Source organism: Lampetra planeri, chromosome 19, assembly GCF_965212315.1.
Source record: "Lampetra planeri chromosome 19, kcLamPlan1.2.h2, whole genome shotgun sequence".
Classification (NCBI taxonomy): domain Eukaryota; kingdom Metazoa; phylum Chordata; class Hyperoartia; order Petromyzontiformes; family Petromyzontidae; genus Lampetra; species Lampetra planeri.
In genome coordinates, this window is record NC_136125.1 from 6712299 (window position 1) to 6732587 (window position 20289).

At 51.8% G+C, this 20289-nt stretch overlaps 1 protein-coding gene across 2 annotated transcripts in view; it reads left to right on the forward strand.

The window, feature by feature from the left end:
- The window catches only part of TBC1D4 (TBC1 domain family member 4), an 84372-nt gene that overhangs the window by 5926 nt on the left and 58157 nt on the right, over positions 1-20289 (forward strand). For both annotated transcript variants that reach the window (XM_078602825.1, XM_078602826.1), the window contains exon 2: positions 4666-4884. In XM_078602825.1, the coding sequence (XP_078458951.1) occupies positions 4666-4884 (219 nt within the window). The remainder of the gene's footprint in view (positions 1-4665; positions 4885-20289) is intronic.

Sequence of the window (20289 nt, forward strand, 5' to 3'; positions counted from 1 at the left end):
TCCCTGGTTTTGATCTTCCACAAAGCTCATGGTCCACCCTAAACAGCATCCTTACAAACCATGGCAGATTTGGATACCTGATGCACAAGTGGAAAAATAACAAACTCTGCATTGTTGCGACTGTCGTCATCCACAACAGACCGTACAGCATCCAGTGGCGCAATGCCCAATCCACAAATACGAAGGAGACATCACAGCGATACACTGCACTGCTCCTGACACGATTATCTGGCTTCACCACCTGAATGTGAAATTGTAGTTGTTGTTCTGCATCTACATCAGTCACACGAAAGAAGAAGTAGCCACTCGCTAACAGCACTTGACCCCAAACGGTCTGCTGAGGCAATAGAGCAGTGCTCTTCCCTAATTGTCAGAGGAGGGGACCACTTTCATTGATGAGACATTATCCGTGTGAGGGCAGCCTCGCACACGGTCAGAAAACACAGCGGAGAGGCGTGAGCACGAGGGCGAAAACATGTGCAGTGAGCGGGGGGGGTAGAACCTCAGCTTACTTGGATTTTCTGTTTGCACTCAGTCACATATTCACTTTGAGATGTTTTTTTGTTCATTTTTTTGTTGTTGCGGTTGCACCCGGTTCAAGAGCCGAATGGCTCACAGGGCTATACCTAATAAATGAAACTTGAAAAAAAAACTTGTGCAGCGTTTGAATGGGAAGCTATGCCTGGGACTGTCAGATGTTGTCGGCTTGGATTGCGGTGTGGTAGTTCAGGTCAGCATCAGGCAGCACTATTGACGGTGTAGCTGATGCAAATGAATACGTTTATTGAATTGAGCAAGGTTGTAAAAACGTGCAAAAAGAGACGTTTGGAGGGAATTGCAGTCGAGCGGTGGTCGGGAAGAAGCAGAAAGAGATGTACTGTGAGCTGCAGCGTGGCGGTTGAGTGGGAGGGTGAGTGAGTGAATCAATCAGTGAGTGGGCGAGTGGGAGAGTGGGAGGGTGAGTGGTGGTTGAACACACTTGATGAGCTGATACAATCAATCTGGTAGAGTCCTCAACATGGGTGGAGGAATCAAGGAGTGGAATTCACGGGAAAATATATTAACTCGCATATGGATACATGAGCATTCCCTGTATTTGCCCAAATGTTCCTCCTGTTCACTGTGGGAGGTTGTAGATTCATTCACAGCTGTCATAATGGACCCATTACTTACCGAGTGTCCAACTCGGTCTGTTCATTAGCATACACACACACGCTGGATTGCACAAGGGCGTTGTTATAAAACACATTCCTCTTCTTCTTGGTTGACCAGCCATTCCTGCGGAGGGAGCTGGTAGGAACGTTGGGTTGCTCGGTCAATGGCCAGGGTCAACGGCGGCGTGGTGTATTCCGCAAATATGCCCGACTGTCAGGGCGGGCACAAGCCGGCGTGAGTAGGTTAAACGTTGAGTTTTATAAGGGCACCACGGGGTGACCAGCCCCTCTCCACCCAGCCCCACCCCTCCCACCCCTCCCCACCCAGCCCCTCCCCACCCAGCCCCTCCCCACCCTCCCCTCCCCACCCAGCCCCTACCTCCCCACCCAGCCCCTCCCTGCACGATGGACGGACGGACACAATAATCCCCTGTGGGCTGGTGTAACCAGGAGGTTCCTACCAGTATTATGTCTCATGAAAGTCATGCCTGCCATACGTAGAATTCCATTGCTACGGTTCATTAGATATCTGGTTTTTAAAAAAAAATTAGTCTCTTTTTTTTCACCCCAAATTATGTTCTAACTTCTATCTGCATCGTGTTGTGAAATGAAAAACGTCCATTTGGAACTCAAACAGAGTGGTGCATCACCCTTTGTGCATTCCAGAACAGCCCGTGTTCTGGAATGACATTAAATCCACACGATTGGCCCGGCAACTTTTGCACGCACTGAGCTATGTTTAGATGATCATCACATAGCAGTTAAACTGGAGAGGATTTTCTCAGTGTGATTAAATGTTTCCGTATTTAAAACCCAACTTAATACGGTAGATGTTTTTTCTGCAGTTATTCGTGATCGGACTGAGATAATCAACTCAAGACACTTTGAGAACCTGGTTTTAATCACGAATGGGTCAAAACCAGAATTCGATCCCAGGATCTCAGCAGTGCTCAGCGATCCAACCTGCTGGGTAACCTGGGCAACTCTGGTAATTCGAATTAGAATTTTAGACAATGTTTTTGTTTTGGACCATAAATATCTCGATATGGAACAAGGCAAGAGTGATGCCCATCTCAGACAAGCTGAGAGAAGACGACTCAGGCGGGAGGCAGATCGGAAAAACCGCCTTTTGATGAACGAAGGTGGTGAACGTGGCAGCACGAGGCTGCAGACCGCGAGGCAGTTCTAGGTAGAGGTGGATTGAAGAGGCGAACCGGGATGTGAAGGACGGGGGGCCATGGAGGTTGTGGACCAGGACAGGAGTTAGTGGAGAAGGATGAACAGGAAGGCACACTCTGCATTAGTGGGCAAAGTACGAGGAGGAGGAGGAAGAAGAAGGATTTTAGTCGGTGTGTCTTGGCTCTGCAAACCCATAGGGCGTTATCACACACACCGCCACTGCTGTGCACAGGCATTCTGCAAGCGCGGGCTCATCGCTACACTGCGAATGCCAACACAGACCAGAGCCCACACTACATGGCCACCTGGTAACATGGATTCATGTTCATGTTACAGTACGGGCAAGGGAATCAATATTTGTATGACCCCACCACCCCCGCCTTCTCTTTCCCTGCCACCTCCCTCCCTCATGCCTTTCTCCAGCCTTATACGTACAGAGGGAAAAAGTTCACTCTCAGCAAAGACTCCAGTTTGTGTGCGCGATGGCTGGACGATGGCATTGCACTGGCAAAGGGCGTGCAAAACCTTGGAGGCACAGAGAGGGACAGTAGAGTTTGGGAGTGTAGAGGACAGAATGGGACATCGTAAGATATGAAAGAAGCAAGATAAGATGGGGTAAGACCATGGAGGTATTTATAGACGAGCGTGAGAAATTTTAACACGCAGCGAAAGTAGACAGGGAGCCATTGTCGTTGGGAGTGTAGAGCGGAAGTGTGGTGATCTGTGGTGGAGGTTAAAAATGGTCCTGAGCTCATCGCACGTGTCTCACGTCTGTAGGATCCCACGCCTCCATCTCCGCCAACCTGCCGACCTCTCCCCTCTCATCTCACTCTACTCCCCTTCACACACTCTCCTACCTCTCCCCTCTCATCTCACTCTACTCCCCTTCACACACTCTCGTACCTCTCCCCTCTCATCTCACTCTACTCCCCTCCATGCACTCTCCTACCTCTCCACTCTCATCTCACTCTACTCCCCTTCACACACTCTCCTACCTCTCCCCTCTCAATTCATTCTACTTCCCTTCACACACTCTCCTACCTCTCCACTCTCATCTCACTCTACTCCCCTTCACACACTCTCCTACCTCTCCCCTCTCAATTCATTCTACTCCCCTCCACGCACTCTCCTACCTCTCCCCTCTCATCTCACTCTACTCCCCTCCACGCACTCTCCTACCTCTCCCCTCTCATCTCACTCTACTCCCCTCCACGCACTCTCCTGTCCTCTCCACTCTCATCTCACTCTACTCCCCTTCACACACTCTCCTACCTCTCCCCTCTCAATTCATTCTACTCCCCTCCATGCACTCTCCTACCTCTCCACTCTCATCTCACTCTACTCCCCTCCACGCACTCTCCTGTCCTCTCCACTCTCATCTCACTCTACTCCCCTCCATGCACTCTCCTACCTCTCCCCTCTCATCTCACTCTACTCCCCTTCACACACTCTCCTACCTCTCCCCTCTCATCTCACTCTACTCCCCTCCACGCACTCTCCTACCTCTCCACTCTCATCTCACTCTACTCCCCTTCACACACTCTCCTACCTCTCCCCTCTCATCTCACTCTACTCCCCTCCATGCACTCTCCTACCTCTCCCCTCTCATCTCACTCTACTCCCCTTCACACACTCTCCTACCTCTCCCCTCTCATCTCACTCTACTCCCCTCCACGCACTCTCCTACCTCTCCCCTCTCAATTCATTCTACTCCCCTCCACGCACTTTCCTACCTCTCAACTCGCTAAACTCCCCTCCACACTCTCTCCTACCTCTCCACTCTCATCTCACTCTACTCCCCTCCAAGCATTCTCTTACCCTCTCCCCTCTCGCCCCCATAGGCTCACTCTCTTAGAGACCCACAGACTCACACCGAGACCCACGACAACCTCTACATAATAAATCGCCCACAGCTACCGTTCGTTTCTCTGTTTGGCGAGATGTTAACTCCCTCGCCTGGTATACAGGAGGTTGTGGGTTTTATCCCGACCCTGACACCTGTATATTAGGAGTTTGTATGTTCTTGTCGTGGCATGGATTTTTCTCCCAATTTTTGGATTTTTCTCCCAAATACTCTGAACATCACGCGTTCAGAGTATTTGGCTGCTATACATTTCCACACGATAATCCACTTCGATGAGAAATCATTTGTGGCCAGGTCGTTTATGAAAAATATCTACATAGCTCAGTGGTCCTTCCCTGGTAAAATAAAAAAATAGTTTACAAAAAATAGTCATACTAGTTCTGCACCGGCGTACCGTTTACGCACTATGGGAGTAAGGGGGGATGCGTTGAAAACTGACAGCTCACCGACGTCATTTCCTTCCCGCAGGTAATGCTGTACGTGTGCCCGCCGCTGGTGCGGTGCGTGCCCGCCGGCAGCCAGAGCAACAGCTCCATCTTCATCTTCGAGCAGCGTGCGGCGCACATCTCCCGCTTCGTGCACTGCAGCCGGCAGCCGGGTAGCTTCGCGTACCTGGTGCGCACGCAGCCCGACAACCCCGACTCGCACACCTCCTGCCACGTGTTCCGCGCGCCCGCCGGCCAGCCCGTGAGTTTACACCTGCGTGCCCGCTCACCACGGTTTTCCTTCACTTATGTATATGTGTACGTACATTGATATTCTTACGTGACTTTACCGAAAAAACCTAAGAATATGAATCCTTGCAGTCACGAAAGCTTCAAATCTAGAATACGTACATTGAACTTGTTTCGCAACGTAACGTAGCCAACCGTATCACGAACCAGTCCTTAAAGAGCCACATGCGGCTCCGGAACTGGAGGTTGCCAACCGCTGTTCTACGGAAGGCTTGGGGCCGGTTCAGATAATTGTCACTGGTGTTTTCCATTAGTGGGAATTGAACTTGGGTTGCCGGGTTCGTAGCGCAGTGTTCTAACTACCGCGTCACCGCTCCTGGCTACACACACGTGCAAAAGACAAAGATCCCCCGTATAGCCTTAACAGACTTTTGTGGCAAGTGCTGTTTGCGAGCGCCTTATGGAGGCCGATAACGGCACACGAGGAGGGTGGGTGGCCAGCACCACTCCCAGCCGCCTTTCTCTCCCTAGCGGTGATGTGTACGTACTGCACCAGCTGCTCATTTGAGGCCGAGTCGACCCACACATACACGCGCGAGCACATGTGCACTTTATTACTCGCAGCAAGACAACATACACACAAAAACATGGCATTTTCCAGTTCACAATGTGCCGTTAAAGTTAATACACTTAAAGCCAACATCGCAAATAACAAGCCCACCCACTGCCCCGGAGGAGGAGGCGGTGGTGATCAATGGTCATCTATTTTTAGGGCCCCAAGACAAACAACGCAATTAAAAAAAAACTAGAAACGCCTTACAGACAGACACACATATGTATGTTGAACTTCTTTCGTACCGTACGTAGCCAACCGTGCTAATCGGATGTGCGGGGGAAGGACAAAAACTTAACACACAAAGCAGTTCCAAAACAACACAGCTACATACAGCCTGCGCTCACACTCGCACGTACACATGCACACACAAACACTGCCACGTACAACCTGCCCTTGAAATGCATAACACACACACATGCACACAAATGCGCATACACCACTGTCACACAAGGTCAGTCTGCGAGTGTAACAGTACTGCAACGCACAAAGACAAAGATCACCCATGAAGCTCATGTATACTGTTGGGGCAAGCAATCTTTGCGAGCATCTATTGAGGCAGGCACAGCACACCATGCGTTGGTGCGGTCAGAACCATACCTGGCCAGTGCTGATGTTTACACAAGGCATCATCTACTCATTTAAGACTGAGTTGACCTAGGGGAGAACCAGAACATTCAGATAAGCACCATTCTGGTTTAGCCACGGCCCGGGAATCGAGTACAGGTCGCCGGGTTCACAGTGTAGTGCACTAACCACTACACTACTGTTCCCATCTCCACAAGGCTATACAAACACAAATAAAATTCAAAGACCACCCCCCATATAGCCTTTAACAGACTCTTGGGACAAATGCTGTTGGCAAGCACCAATGAAGACTGGCACTGGCATGCGAGGGGGTGGGTGGCCAACACCATGCCCGGCCGTCTTTGTCTCTTCCCATGGTGGTGTGTTATACACCGCACCAGGTACTCCTTGAAGGCAAAGTAGACCTAGGGGAGCCCAGGACCGGTTCAAATATTCACCAATGTTTATTGGTCATGAGCGGGAATCAAACTCCAGTCGCAGGGTGTCGTAGCGCGGTGTGCTAACCGCTGAGCCACTGCGCCACTGCTGCCCACACACACATGCAGGCACATCAACATGCTCACACGCAGTCAGCCTGCGGGTTTCACAGGACGCTACACACACACACGCGTGGCATACTCCCCGCGCGCTGGTGCATGGCTGATAGTTTTGTCGCATGAGGCCCTTCCTTTACAAATGTCGCATGTCCGACTCGCTGGTTGACTGTGTACGCCGCCGTGCATGCGCAGGTGACTGGGCAAGGAGAGCTCAAGCCGCTTGTGACACGGAGGGGGGAAATGCTTGCGCTGTGCTGCAGAAGTGAGCGAAAGCTCGCGAGGTTGAGAACACGGTGCCGTGTGTGCGTGAAGAGGTCGCCCAGGGACGACGCGAATGAACGTCTTCGAGAGAATGATTGTTTACCCCCTATGGTGCACAAACACTGCAGCCCGCTGGGTGAGATGGGCGGCTTATTGGTCAGGGTGGATATGCGACGTCGTACTGCGCTACGTTTGTTGTGGGTGGTACAACCAACAGTGGCTTTCAAAGCAGGTCACAGGCCGTCTTGTGGCTTGATGGGTCACGTGGCTGCAAACTTTGCTTAATAAACGACCGCACTACGAAACCGCGCTCTCGTTTTCCATGAATATCAAGCGCAAACCTGTTTTGAGGGCGGAACATTAGAAGGGCCCGTACGCCCCGTCAGGATTAAGACTGCAAGCATGCGGTGTAAAGTAACGGAACAGAACGCGGGGAGAAATCAAGGTCTTCTCCTGGCCTTCCCGCGGTTTTTCTGGACTTTCCGTCTTGATCGCTCATGGTAGTCCCGTAGCAATGGGCGCCCGTTCGTATGGCGTTGTTTAGGAGAAGCGCCAAACCATCACGTGGAATTTTACCCCTGCCCTTAGCACACAAAACAAATACAAAGATCCCCTGTATAGCCTTGGCAGACTGTTGGGGCAAGTGCTGTTAGCGAACACCAATGAAGGCCAAAACGGCACACAAAGGGGATGGGTGGCCAGCACCACGGCCGTCTGCCTTTGTCTCCCTGTGATGATGTTTACGCCACGCACCATGTACTCATTTGAGACTGAGTCGACCTAGGGGAGGCCCAGGGCCAGTTCAGATAATCGTCACTGGTGTCGGTCGTGAGCGGAAATCAAACTCGGGCTGCCGGGTTCGTAGCGCAGCGTAGCGCTAACCACTACACACAACACCCACATGGATGCCCATTCATGCATTCAGCCTCTTCCCAGATTGCTGTGCACAAACAAACGCACTCGTGTTCACACGTGCACCTGAGCTCTCCATGCAAACAGCATCCGCCATTCGCCGCTAAGTGGTGATGACGTCACCGTGGCGCTTGTGCCAGGCTAGGTGTACCTTGAGGTCTCGTTAATTGAGGAAAACTCGCTGGCAGGAGGTCACGGGACAGACCAAGGTGTTGTGGAATGACTGACTTTGATGATTGGCAGCCTAATGTGCCTGTCCCCTTGGGATCTCTGGCACAAGCATATTTTGGATGTTTTCACCGTGGTTTTTCGACAATGTCATGGAAAATGTGGAGGGGTTACCAGCCCTTTGCATATACTAATCTAATTACATACATACACTCACACACGCTCATTCTTACACTCACACACACACACTCTCAAACCCGACACGAAGGATACACGCATACACAACTGTACACACCAATGCAGAATACACAGTGTCGCCGCACACCCATGCAAAGACAAAGATCCCATATATATCCCTTCACAGACTGTTGGGGCAAGTGCTATTAGCGAACACCTATTTAAAGCCGGCATGGTATAGGAGGTGGAGTAAGCACCATGCCAGGCCACCTTTGTCTCCCCACCACTGATGTTTACATGCAACATCAGGTACTTATTTAAGCCGGAGTTGACTTTGGGGAGTTGTGATGTAATTCGCCACCGATGTTGGCTATAGCGGTGAATCCAATTCAGGTCGCAGGGTTCATAGCGCAGTGCGCTAACCACTGCATCACACACACGCACGCACACCATTACATGCACGCTCAGCACACACGCATGCGCGTGTGTGTGTACGTGCCTTCTCGTCATGCCAGCTGCTGTAAGAAGAGAGAGACTTTCCAGACTTTTGGGGCCAGTGCTGTTAGCGAGCACCTATAAAGGCCGGCACTGTGCACGAGGGGGTGGGTGGCGAGAACCACGCCCAGTCGCCTTTGTCTCCCTAGTAGCGATGTTCACACATCGCACCAGATACTCATTCGAGGCTGAGTCGACCTAGGGGGGAGGCCCAGGGACCGGTTGTTGGCCGTGAGCGGGGAATCGCCAGATTTGTAGTGCAGCACGCTAACCGCTCCCACACGCACGCACACGTGTGTACACGCCTGGCTGCTGTCAAGAGTACAAACGCGACCCTGGTGTTGCGTGTTTGCCATCGAACAATGGCTGTGTTGATGAGAGTGTGTGTTCGCTGCTCAAGGCTTGTGCAATTGCCTCGCGTGGCAGGAAGAGAGCAAGAGGGCAGGGTTTGGGTCTGGCCGGCGGTCGGTCGCCGGCCAGGCGCGTGTGTGTGTGTGTGTTTGACAGTGGGGAGCGGTAGTGTAAAGGTTAGCGCGCTGCGCTACGAATCTGGCGACCCGAGTTTGATTCCCGCTCACGGCCAACACCCAGTGACGATTATCTGAACCGGTCCCTGGGCCCTCCGCTAGGTCGACTCAGCTTACTCAAATGAGTACGTGGTCCAGTGAGTAAATGTCGCCACTAGGGAGACAAAGGTGGCTTGGCATGGTGCTGACCACCCTACCTCCTCATGTGCCGTTCCGGCCGTCATAGGTGCTCGCTAACAGAACTTGCCCCAACAATCTGTTAAGGCTATACAGGGGATCCTTGTCTTTGTAGGTACGTGTATACCTGAGTGTGTGTGTGTATGCGGAGCGGTGACACAGTGGTTTGCACACTGCACCACCAATACAGCAACCTGAGTTTAATTCCCGGCCACGCCTAACACGAGTGGTGAGCATAGTCAGCGCTGGGGTCCTGGGCCTCCCTTAGGTCGGCTCAGCCTGAAACGAGTACCAGGTGCAGTGTGTAAACATCAGCACTGGGAAGACAACGATGGGGTGGTTGGGGCGGTTCTGGTGGGGTGGGGGGGATGGGCGTAAAACAATTTTAATTCATCGGATTGGATTGTGCTGTTCAATGTTAGCGCGCTGTGGTAATTTCGATGAGTTACGTCCGTCGCTATAATCAGCGCAGTGAGCTTTCCCCGCCACCACCACAACCGCCACCACCGCCGCGGTGTTTGTTCGCAGTGGTGCATCGGTCCCACGGGGGTCGTCGGTGGAGGTCGGCTTGAAATAGCGGAAATTGCGGTTGTGACAATGGGCAAACGCCGGACGAACGCCACTAGCGCGCTCTCCTACCTCTCCACTCTCATCTCGCTCTCCTCCGCCACACGCACTCTCCTACCTCTCCCCTCTCATCTCACTCTACTCCCTTCCACGCACTCTCCTACCTCTCCCCTCTCATCTCACTCTACTCCCCTCCACGCACTCTCCTACCTCTCCCCTCTCATCTCACTCTACTCCCCTGCACACACTCTCCTACCTCTCCTCTCTCATCTCACTCTACTCCCCTTCACACACTCTCCTACCTCTCCCCTCTCATCTCACTCTACTCCCCTCCACGCACTCTCCTACCTCTCCCCTCTCATCTCACTCTACTCCCCTTCACACACTCTCCTACCTCTCCTCTCTCATCTCACTCTACTCCCCTTCACACACTCTCCTACCTCTCCCCTCTCATCTCACTCTACTCCCCTTCACACACTCTCCTACCTCTCCCCTCTGATCTCACTCTACTCTCCTCCACGCACTCTCATACCTCTCCCCTCTCATATCACTCTACTCCCTTCCACGCACTGCCCTACCTCTCATCTCTTATCTCACTCTATCTCTTCCATTAACTCACTGCTCTAGCAACCGAGGCTTTATGGCAGCCTCAAGTTAACTTTTGCTCAGTGGGAGATGGCTCATTCTCCTCGGCTGCCTCCACAGTTTGGAACTACATTCCCCTGGCCAATTGTGCTGTCAATTCCCTGCCCCAGGTTCAGGTTCAAGACCTTCCTCTGGCCATGACTTACTGCCTCCACCACCACCCAACCACGTGTCATTTTCCCCTCCTAGTGCACACACTGTGGAATGCAAATGCCAACGGAGGCTCAGGGGAGGTGTTGTTGGGTGGATGGGTACAGCTCTCTGACCCAAAACCCATCCCATAACTTTTCTCCCATTCCTCATCGATCACCGCAGACGCAGCCGGTTGTTTTTGCAGGAGCTGCGCTGATTGGCTGGCCGCTTGGCCGAGCCAACCGACCAGCGAGCCAGCCAGTCGGCCAAACAGCAAGGTCGCTCGCCACCCAACTAGAAATCTAGCCAGCCAACGAGTCAGCTGGTCAGCCAGCCAATCAGTCAGTCAGCCAGTCGTCCAGTGAGCCAGCCAGAAATCCAGCCAGCCAGCTTGAGATAGACAAGTTTTGCAACTAAAACTATAAAAAAAAAATATTTTACCAGGTAAGGCTCACTTAGCTATATAGCTCGTTTTCAGAAGTGACCTCGCCACAAATGAAGCACCAACAAAGTGGCTCATCACGTGGACATTTAAAGCAGCCAAATACTCTTACAAGCATGTTTCTAAATGTGGAGGCAAAAACCAGATGGCCCGGAGACAAATCCACGCCACCACGGGGAGAGAGAGAGACCTGCAAACTCCAAACATACAGCAGGCATCGGGTTGGGATCGAACCCACGACCTCCCATACCAGGCACAGCAGTTAGCATCTCGCCAACAGCGGCGCCAAGCCATGCAGCCACCCAGCCGCTCAGAAATGCATCAAAAAATGTAGCCAGTCAGCCAGCCGTAAATCCGGCCGGCCAGCGAGAATCGCGAGCGGGCAGCTCTTTATCTCTCGACAGCTGCCTGGGATGGGCTCTCGTGCACACCGAGACTGTTTACACTGCTCCTCCACGCACGCTGATAGCGACGGTTCTGATAGTGGCAGCGTTGGTGTTTGTGCGAGCGAGCGAGTGAGCGAATGAGTGAGCAAGCGCACTTCACTATAATACACCTGCTTTTGTATTTCACTCCGGGGAGCTGGGGAAACCCCCTCCACCCCCACGGTGGGGGAGATTGCCGAGTGTTTTAATTGTTCATCGTTCAAAACCGACCGCGGAACTGCCCTGTTTTGTCCGGTGATTGAATGCGTTGTGAAGAATGCTATACTGAGCTGCTATAAATTTCCGCATAAGCCATTTCGTTGATTTATCATTTGTGGCCAAGCCGCTTCTGAAAAAGTGCTATGTAGCTCAGTGGACCTTACCTGGTAAAATAACAAAAATAGTTTGTAGTTTATTTTAGCTGTCTGCTACCACTGCCCCTATCGTTGAGCTGTGCCTTTTCCAGGACGTCAATCAGTCAAACACCGCCTACGGAGTAACAATAATGACACATGCGCACAGTGATTTCTCGACGGTAAGAGGTGTGATTGTGACCATAGAATCGGTCCTCCCAGATTGCCTTGCATGTCATGTGACATCACCATGCTGTGTGTATGATGAACACAGCCGTGCTTTAGATTCCCAAGTTTCCGATTCAAAATTGCGGTCCTATTATTCTAGGTGGCAGCAGGACAACAATAATAATGGCTGCTCAAGTGTGGGCATATTAGTAGGTGTGTGTGTGGGCATGATAGTGTGTGTGGGTATGTTAGGATGTGTGGGTATGTTTTCTGGACAGCAGTAGCGTCGCGGTTAGCGCACTGCTACGAACCCGGCGGTCTGAGTTCGATTTCCACTCATGGCCAACACCAGTGACGATTATCTAAACCGGTCCTGGGCCTCCCCCAGGTCGGCTTTGCCTCAATTGAGTATCTTGTGCGGTGTGTAAACATCGCCACTGTGGAGGCAAACGTGGTCTGGTGTAGTGCTGGCCACCACATGCCCTCGTGTGCCGTGCCGGCTTTCATAGGTGCTACTCCCTAACAGCACTTTCCTCAAAGGTCTGTTAAGGCTATACAGGGGATCTTTGTGTGTGTGCGTGTGTTTACGTGCGTTGTTAACCAAGTGTGTTGCCTCTTGACATAAAGCCAAGTCTACACCTGCATGGTTTATACAGTTGCCACTCTCTGAGGCCAAATCGAATTTGAATGTGGGTGATAAGAAGCACTCGTGTCTGATGAAGCTCCCCATAATGCCGTTTTGACATCGCCACCCCCAGATGTTGGCAGTGATACCTATCGTTGTGGGATCCGTTGTGGAGTAGGAGGCCTCGTGTGGCTGCGGGGCCAGTTGAAGTGACGTAGCGGTTTGTGTGTGGCCCATCGGCTGTGGGTTTCTCAACCCGTGCGTCAATGCAGTGGTCCTCAAAAGTTATTTTTGAATGGCGCCCACCCACCAATCAACGCCAATGGTTCCCACACCACCACTAATTGATTGTGCTGCACAGCCGCTCTCAAAGCGCCGATTAGACGGGCGCGTGTGGTGCCGCTGTTTAACGCCCCAGGCCTCACGGTGCTGTGTGCCTTCTAGAAGAGGGGCGCGTCTCTGGACGTGGAGATGACAAAACCCGAACCAAGACGTCACGGGAACATACCGTCCTGGGTTGAGCTTTGCCGGAATAAAACCTGCCGAAGCACGCGCGGTGTATTTGTTGACATTGGAGGTTACCGCAGCCAAATGCCATTACTGCCGCCCTGCCACAGCTGCACTGCGCCATCGCTCCCTTCCTTCTTCCAGATCCCACAACTGTCGCATGGCCCCCCAACAGCTGACATTCAGGGCCTGTCTGTTGTAGTTGTAGTGGTCGTATTATTACACTTGTTTACTCAGGAAAGCTTCGCTGAGTCTCGAGAATCTATTTTCGTAGGGTCCTGGCTAGTTTTCGCAGGAGGGGGAGCGGCGGGCGGGGGTGATTGCCATGTGTACCGTAATCTAAATTGAGTGGCTTGCGGTGAACCTTTTCGAATTTGACAAATTTGAGCCGTGACGCCGGAACGCGTTGGCCTACTTTTTGCAAATGACGTGACGGCATCTTTAACGTCCACTATAAAGCATAATAGAAGTATTATTATGGGTATTTCACACTGCAGTATTTATCAGGGCGGCCTCTGGATTTGAACCGTGAGCCTCTGCAACAAGCCGCAAATGCGCTACCGATAGGCCCCAACCGTCGGGGGAGAGGTCTTCCCATTACGTCACTCGGCTGGTAACAACGCTTTGAACTGTGCGGATCAAAAGCAATTGATTTTATTTTACTTACGCTCGTGATGTCATGTGGAGCCCTGTTGTCACTCCACTGCTGGATGACGGCCTCCCCACGGCCATGCGGAGCGTTGAGATTATATCAAGCGTAGGTCAGTGCGGGTTTGTGTGAAGGTGGGGAGCTTAAGCGTGGGATCGTAGAGGTGCAGTACAACAATTAGTTTTGCCGCACCACCCGAAAAGTCCTAACCCTTGCAGCGTACAACAACAACACCTGTTATATGCAGCATGTGCGTGGTGATCGCCCATCCAAGCACTGGTCTAGGCTCAACGCCTGCTAAGCTTCCTAGGCCTGATGAAATGGGTCGCGCTCCGGGTGACTTGATCGTAGGCGTGATACGCGATACGCGCGTTGGGTTATGCGTGCAAGAATATAATGTTATTATTGTAATATAAGATTCGTGCAGATAGCATAACATCACATGTAAACGTTACGTTTAGGTTATCAGAGCGAGCAATACAGACGGTATATAAACAAGACGAGAGGGACTATGCAAACGAGACGGACACTACACACAGGAGAGAAGTGCAAACGAGATGGAAAAAAGGTTCGACTCCTACGTGGGACTCTCCACACAAACTTGGTTGGTGACACTACATGGACCGTGCTGGTGAATGGGTGGGGAGGAGGTGGGGTGTGAGCTTGGGGAGGGTATGAGTGGAGGGGTGGCGTTAGTATAAATTGCACCTTGTCCTTACTTATTGGTTGCCAACCTCTGGGTGCCACTCCAATCCCTGTCAGGGGTAACCTGCCCTCCTCCTCCACCACCCTGCACAGGTGTCCCACACGTCGCACCCGACCCACGTGTAAACAAATGTGTGAGCTGGAATGACGGAGAGTGACGTGACTGTGGGATTGCGTGGACCACAGGGCCGTGAAGTCGCTGGAAAGTTGAGTCTTGTCGTGCTGCAGGCAGTGCTGCTGACTTGATATTAACATGGTTTCATGGTGACGTTGACCTTCCGATAAGTTTATGATAATGGTGACTTTGTGATCAATTTTCTTATGATGATCACTCGATTGTGATGATTATCACGATTGCTTTATGATGATGATGATGACGACTTGATGCTCTTACACAGTGTTGTGACTTGGTATTATTAGCCTGAACAACATATCCTGAATTATGTATTTATTTTTATGGTGCTGCGGTTTGCATGGTGGTTAAAGATGGTACTGAGCAAGGCAGGGCATGCACAGGAAGAGGCAGCAAAAGGCAAGCTCAGTCACAGTGAGGCACAACCTCGCCAGCATTCTTCTCGCTCACTCTTTAAAGTTGGGAACGGCTCAAGTTTGGCTCAAATTCACAGGGGCCTCTGGTTCAGAACCCACACCCAAGACCAAACAACCCAAGTGAATACACTCAGTCTCATCAGATCTAGGAAGCTAAGCCGGTTTGGGCCTGGTTAGTTTAATTATATTTGGAGAAGAAACTCCAAATATACAGCAGCAGGCGTCAGTGTCGGGATTGAACCCACGACCTCCTGCATACCAGGCGAGGCAGTTAACATCTCTACCACCGCTGCGCCCCAAGTTATCTTGACGGTCAACGCGATGTCTCTTGACCCCCTTGCGTACTCTCGATCCCGTGTTCCACCACCCTGCTGTCTCTCGGCGTAATTCCAGGCATGCATCTTCTCCCGGCTTCCTTGGCACCTGCCGGCCCTCGTTTCAGTTTTGTCCATCAGTGTCCACGTTTATGACGAAAGCAAATGATTAGCGAATTTCACGTTCGCGCCATGCATCGTTGCACAAGGCCCATCGCAAAGTAAGGAAGGTTTCGCCTGCAGGAGATTCGTAGTGCTGGGCGATGTTGCTATGCGATTCTGCAAAATTATAACAAAATATGTAATAGGTGACGTTTCGGGCAATGGTCCTTTTTCATAGCACATAAACGACATCTATTATATATTTTTTTAGTTTAAGGCCACCCGGTGTTATCCACGTATTTGTTGAGTTTGTTTTGTTAATTGTGCTTGTGCACCAATGCCAACTCAGTCAGCAGCAGCATCACCAAACAATTTGCTCAACTGTGTTATTTTGTGCTTAAACTACTTTTTCAAATCGGGATCTGTGGGTCATATGAGGCGACGGGCACCGGTTGAAAACCTTTCCCCTGTTTAGGCACGACGGCGTGCCGCTTTCCACTTATTCTCCGCGCGCACTGCCCCGCGTAATTTCCCCGGCCGTCAAGCGTCGGTGCTCGCCCTCGAGAGAAGTGGAGGCCCCCCCCTCCCGCCTCCTGCTCCAGAAAACCACTCTTGTCCGGTGTCACCCGGCGCCGCCAGCGGCCACCCACCGCCTCGGCTCTCGGGCAAACCTCTGTCGCTGGGTTTGAGTCCACGCACTAGTGCAAGTCAAGCCCAGTGTGGACAAATGCACCTCCCTAGCCTCCTCCTCCGCCACGGTCCACCCCCCCCCCCCCCCTTTGTGGCAGCCAAACTTGCCAACTTTACCGACGGGCGACGGTGACGTGGCCGAGCGGTAGCGCGTTTGCCACTTGTTGCAGGGGTTCGTGGTTCGATCCCCCAGGCCACCCTGGTTAATCCTGCGGTGGCGCGTATTTACCATGAATGCTGCGTGCTGTCTGCTTCATGGTGAATGTTACAGATCTCTTGATGTTATTTGAAAGAGAGCAGGGCCATGCGTGCCGGCGTCTTGTTACAAATTCGCCAAACATGAACATTAATTGCAAATGGCCTGATTGGATAAACGGCAGCAACAACATTGCCCCTCCACCCCACCCCCTCCCCTGCTGTGAAACCACTGCCGACTCTACCCGCATGTGAAATGCAGCGCCCCGCTTCCTTGTAGCCTCTCGCTTTACGAATGGCACGGGTACAAAGTTCGCTCGTTATTTTGTACAATTAAGTGGGAAGGTCCACCGATTATATATATATATTTTTAAACCACCTTGGACCGCGTGTTGAGCTTTCGAGGCTTGTCACGTGTGTCACGCATAATCTCCGCTTTCCGCGGGGCCGCTCCCTGACACGATGGGTCGCACTTCTCTGCGAGAGTTCCGAATGGTTGAATTCGTTCGTCTCGTGATGCGACCCCGACAGCACGATCGGGATGAAACGCAGGAAATTGAAAAAATATATTAACATCATCAACATGCCGCTTCAAATCGGTAGGGTCGGAGGCAGGCGTGTGAGAGGGCTGCTGCCTCAATCGTCCTTGTTTATCGCTGCTGCTACCGTGTGGTTTTTCGGGGCTGGTGGGGGTTGCTGGGCTGGGGGTGGCGGCTTGGAGATTTGGATGATGGTGGTGGATGGTGGTGGTTGTGGTGTAGCAGACAAGGTCAGGGTTGGATGGAGAGGCCGATGTATTTTTGGATTTACAATCTGCTGCAGAAGCTGTGGTCTGTTGGCTTGTTTTGCTTGCCCACTTGGCTCCCCGTCTCCTTGGCCTCTCTCAAACAGACATGACATATATAGGTACTGTATTATATATATGCAGTATCGTGTCTATGCACTTGATCCAGTGTGCGGTGTGTGTGTGTGTATACACTTAATCAGGTGCTCGCTAACAGCACTTGCCCCAACATTCTGGTACAGGCTTTACGGGGGATCTTTGTCTTTTTCTATATACTTGAACACGAAATATATTGAGTTGTAAACGCACTCCATCCGACCACGGCCAACATCGGTGACGAATACCTGAACCACGCTTGGCCTCCTCTTGATCAATGCAGCCTTAAATGACTACCTGGTGCAATTTCTATACATCAGCACTTGGAAGACAAAGGCGGCCAGGTGTGGGATTGGCCACACATCCCCCTCGTGTGCCGGCCTTAATAGGTGCTTGCTAATAGCCCTTACCCCAACAGTCTGTTGAAGGATGTCCAGTGGATGTTTGTCTTCATCGTAATAAATGAAATCGTGTAAAAAGCCTGTAATCAAGCCGCTGCTGGATGAAGACTTCTTTGCACGATGTCAGCCGTAGGAGTTGTTTGACCATACTTCACCACGCTGGCCAAGTACGGTTTGGAGAAGGCGGTGCACAGGACTGCTTCAGTTATCACTCGCCGCTGATGTTGGTTGTGACCGGGAATCAAACACTCAGGCCTTGAGATTTGTACCAAAATGTTCTGTCCACTGCAGCACACCTACCTCTATGTAAGACAAAGATCCCCCGTATAGCTTTAACAGACTGTTGGGCCAAGTGCTGTTAGCGAGCAGCACCTTTGAAGGCTGGCACGGCACAGGAGGGGGTAAGTGGTCAACACCTTTTACGGGCACGCCTTTCTCTCCCCAGTCTTTGAGTCAACGCACCAGGTACCCATATTTTGAGTGGGAATCAAACTCGGGTCGCCGGCTTCATAGCACAGTGCACTAACCACTGCGCCACCGCTCTCCGCTATAGGCGCGCACACAATCTGAATGTATTGCATTTTAATCTGTTTACACTTTCCGTGGTGGGACTGTGTCGCGTTTGTGAGGTCGGGTAGGCTGCGTGGTGGCGGTTGGGTTGCTGGTTGCACCTTGAGCGAAAACTTCAGCTGCAGCGTGGGCGTGTTTGCATGTGCGTTTGTGCGTGTGCGCTTGTTTACTGGTCTGTGCGAGTGTGTTTGCGCATGCAGGTTTGGGGAGCAGTGGCGCAGTTGTTTGCGCACTCATGAACCCGGAGACCCCAGAGTTCGATTCCCGCTTGCAACCAAATCGGTGGCGAATATTTGAACCGGTCCCGGACCTCCCCTAGATGTATTACCTAGGGGAGGAAGCCTATTATGAGGAAGCCACTTGAACTATGCACTTTAAAATCGAAATTGAAAACTAATTTATTTAGAACTGCTTCTTGTGTTTAGTTTGTCCTTCCCCCGCACCTCCGATTAGCACGGTTGGCTACGTATAGTATGAAAGAAGTTCACCGTACATACATAGGTTGACTCAGCCTTAAATGAGCACCTGACGTGGTGCGTTAACATCGGCACTGGGGAAAGGCAAGCGGCCAGGCGTTGTCATGACCACACCACTGCCTGAATGATGACGAGGATGATACAGCGATGCATTTGGCCACAACTCAATATGTCACGTGGTCCCTGCGATCAATCATGCTCGTGTGCCAAATGCTAAACTGCAGCTCCACGTAGGTTGGTTGGTGGCTTGGTTAGTTGGTTTGGAGTAAAACTGCGATATTGTTTTTATAGCTGCATCAGCATTGCCCACACCATCGACACCAAAATCAAAGGTGCCCTTTCAAAAAAATGTATTATCCTGATTCTTAAAATCCAGCAAAGCAGCTCAGCTCTAGGAACAGCTAATTCATTTACAATCCACCCCCGCAGCCCCTGTGTGCCATGCGCAAAAAAACACGCGCACCCATGTGTATCAAGACCCAGGTGGGGTGTTAAATAACGTAATCATTTATCCAGGAGAGCTAGACTTTTTCAGGAGGGTCTTGCTGCATTTGTTTTTTTTTATTAAAAAAAAAATGTGGGTGTAAACCAGAGCGCCCGGAAAAAAAATATCTCGCACGCGAGGAGTGGGGGGCAACGCTCTATCCCCGTACAGATTAAAATAGGTTGCGATTAGTCCTCGTGCTGTACCCCACCTTCTCCTGGCCAGCCACGGTACGGCTCCTCCTCAATGCCCGCGGGAAGGGAGTTTTGCAACATCCGTGTGGTGATCCACCAAACCTCGCTACACAGTGCTGGATACATGCAGCCACGAGCATCGTAGCCACCACCGCCCACCTGTGTTGTTCTCCCAACCTGGGCAAAGGCAATTTGCTTGCTCATGTCACTGTCGGTGGAGGGAGCGGTCGTGTAGCGTTTAGCGCTACGCTGCGCTATGAACCTGGCGACCCGGGTTCGATTCCCGCTCACGGCCAACACCAGTGACGATTATTTGAACCGGTCCTGGGACTCCCCTAGGTCGACTCGGCCTGAAATGAGTACCTGGTGCGGTGTGTAACCATCGCCACTGGGGAGACAAAGGCGGTCGTGGCGTGGTGCTGGCCACCCATCCCCTCATGTACCGTTCTGGCCTTCATAGGTGCTCGCTAACAGCACTTGCCCTGACAGTCTGTGAAGGCTATACGGGGATCTTTGTTTTCGGAGGAACCTCCACTAGAGGGAGCTCAACGGAGCCCCCTGTCGAGGGCATTTGGCCAACTCTTCCACGCCACCCGGTCGTCAAGGAAGACCATGCCAATGGAATACAATCTGGATGAATCTGATGCAGTTGAGCAGAGCAGCAGCACCGGTGGTTAGCATACCGCGCTGTAAAAACCACCCCCCCGTGTCACCTGATTTTTATTCCTGGCCACGGCTAACATCGGTGTGGCAAGTGGATATCAGCACCGGTACTCTGGCCTCCCCGGAGTTGACTCCGCCTTAAGTGGGTACTGCTCATGGTGAGTTGCTGGTGCTGTCGTAATGGATCAGCGTTAGATCTGGAGTAGGTGAGAGATCCTGCTGAGTTGG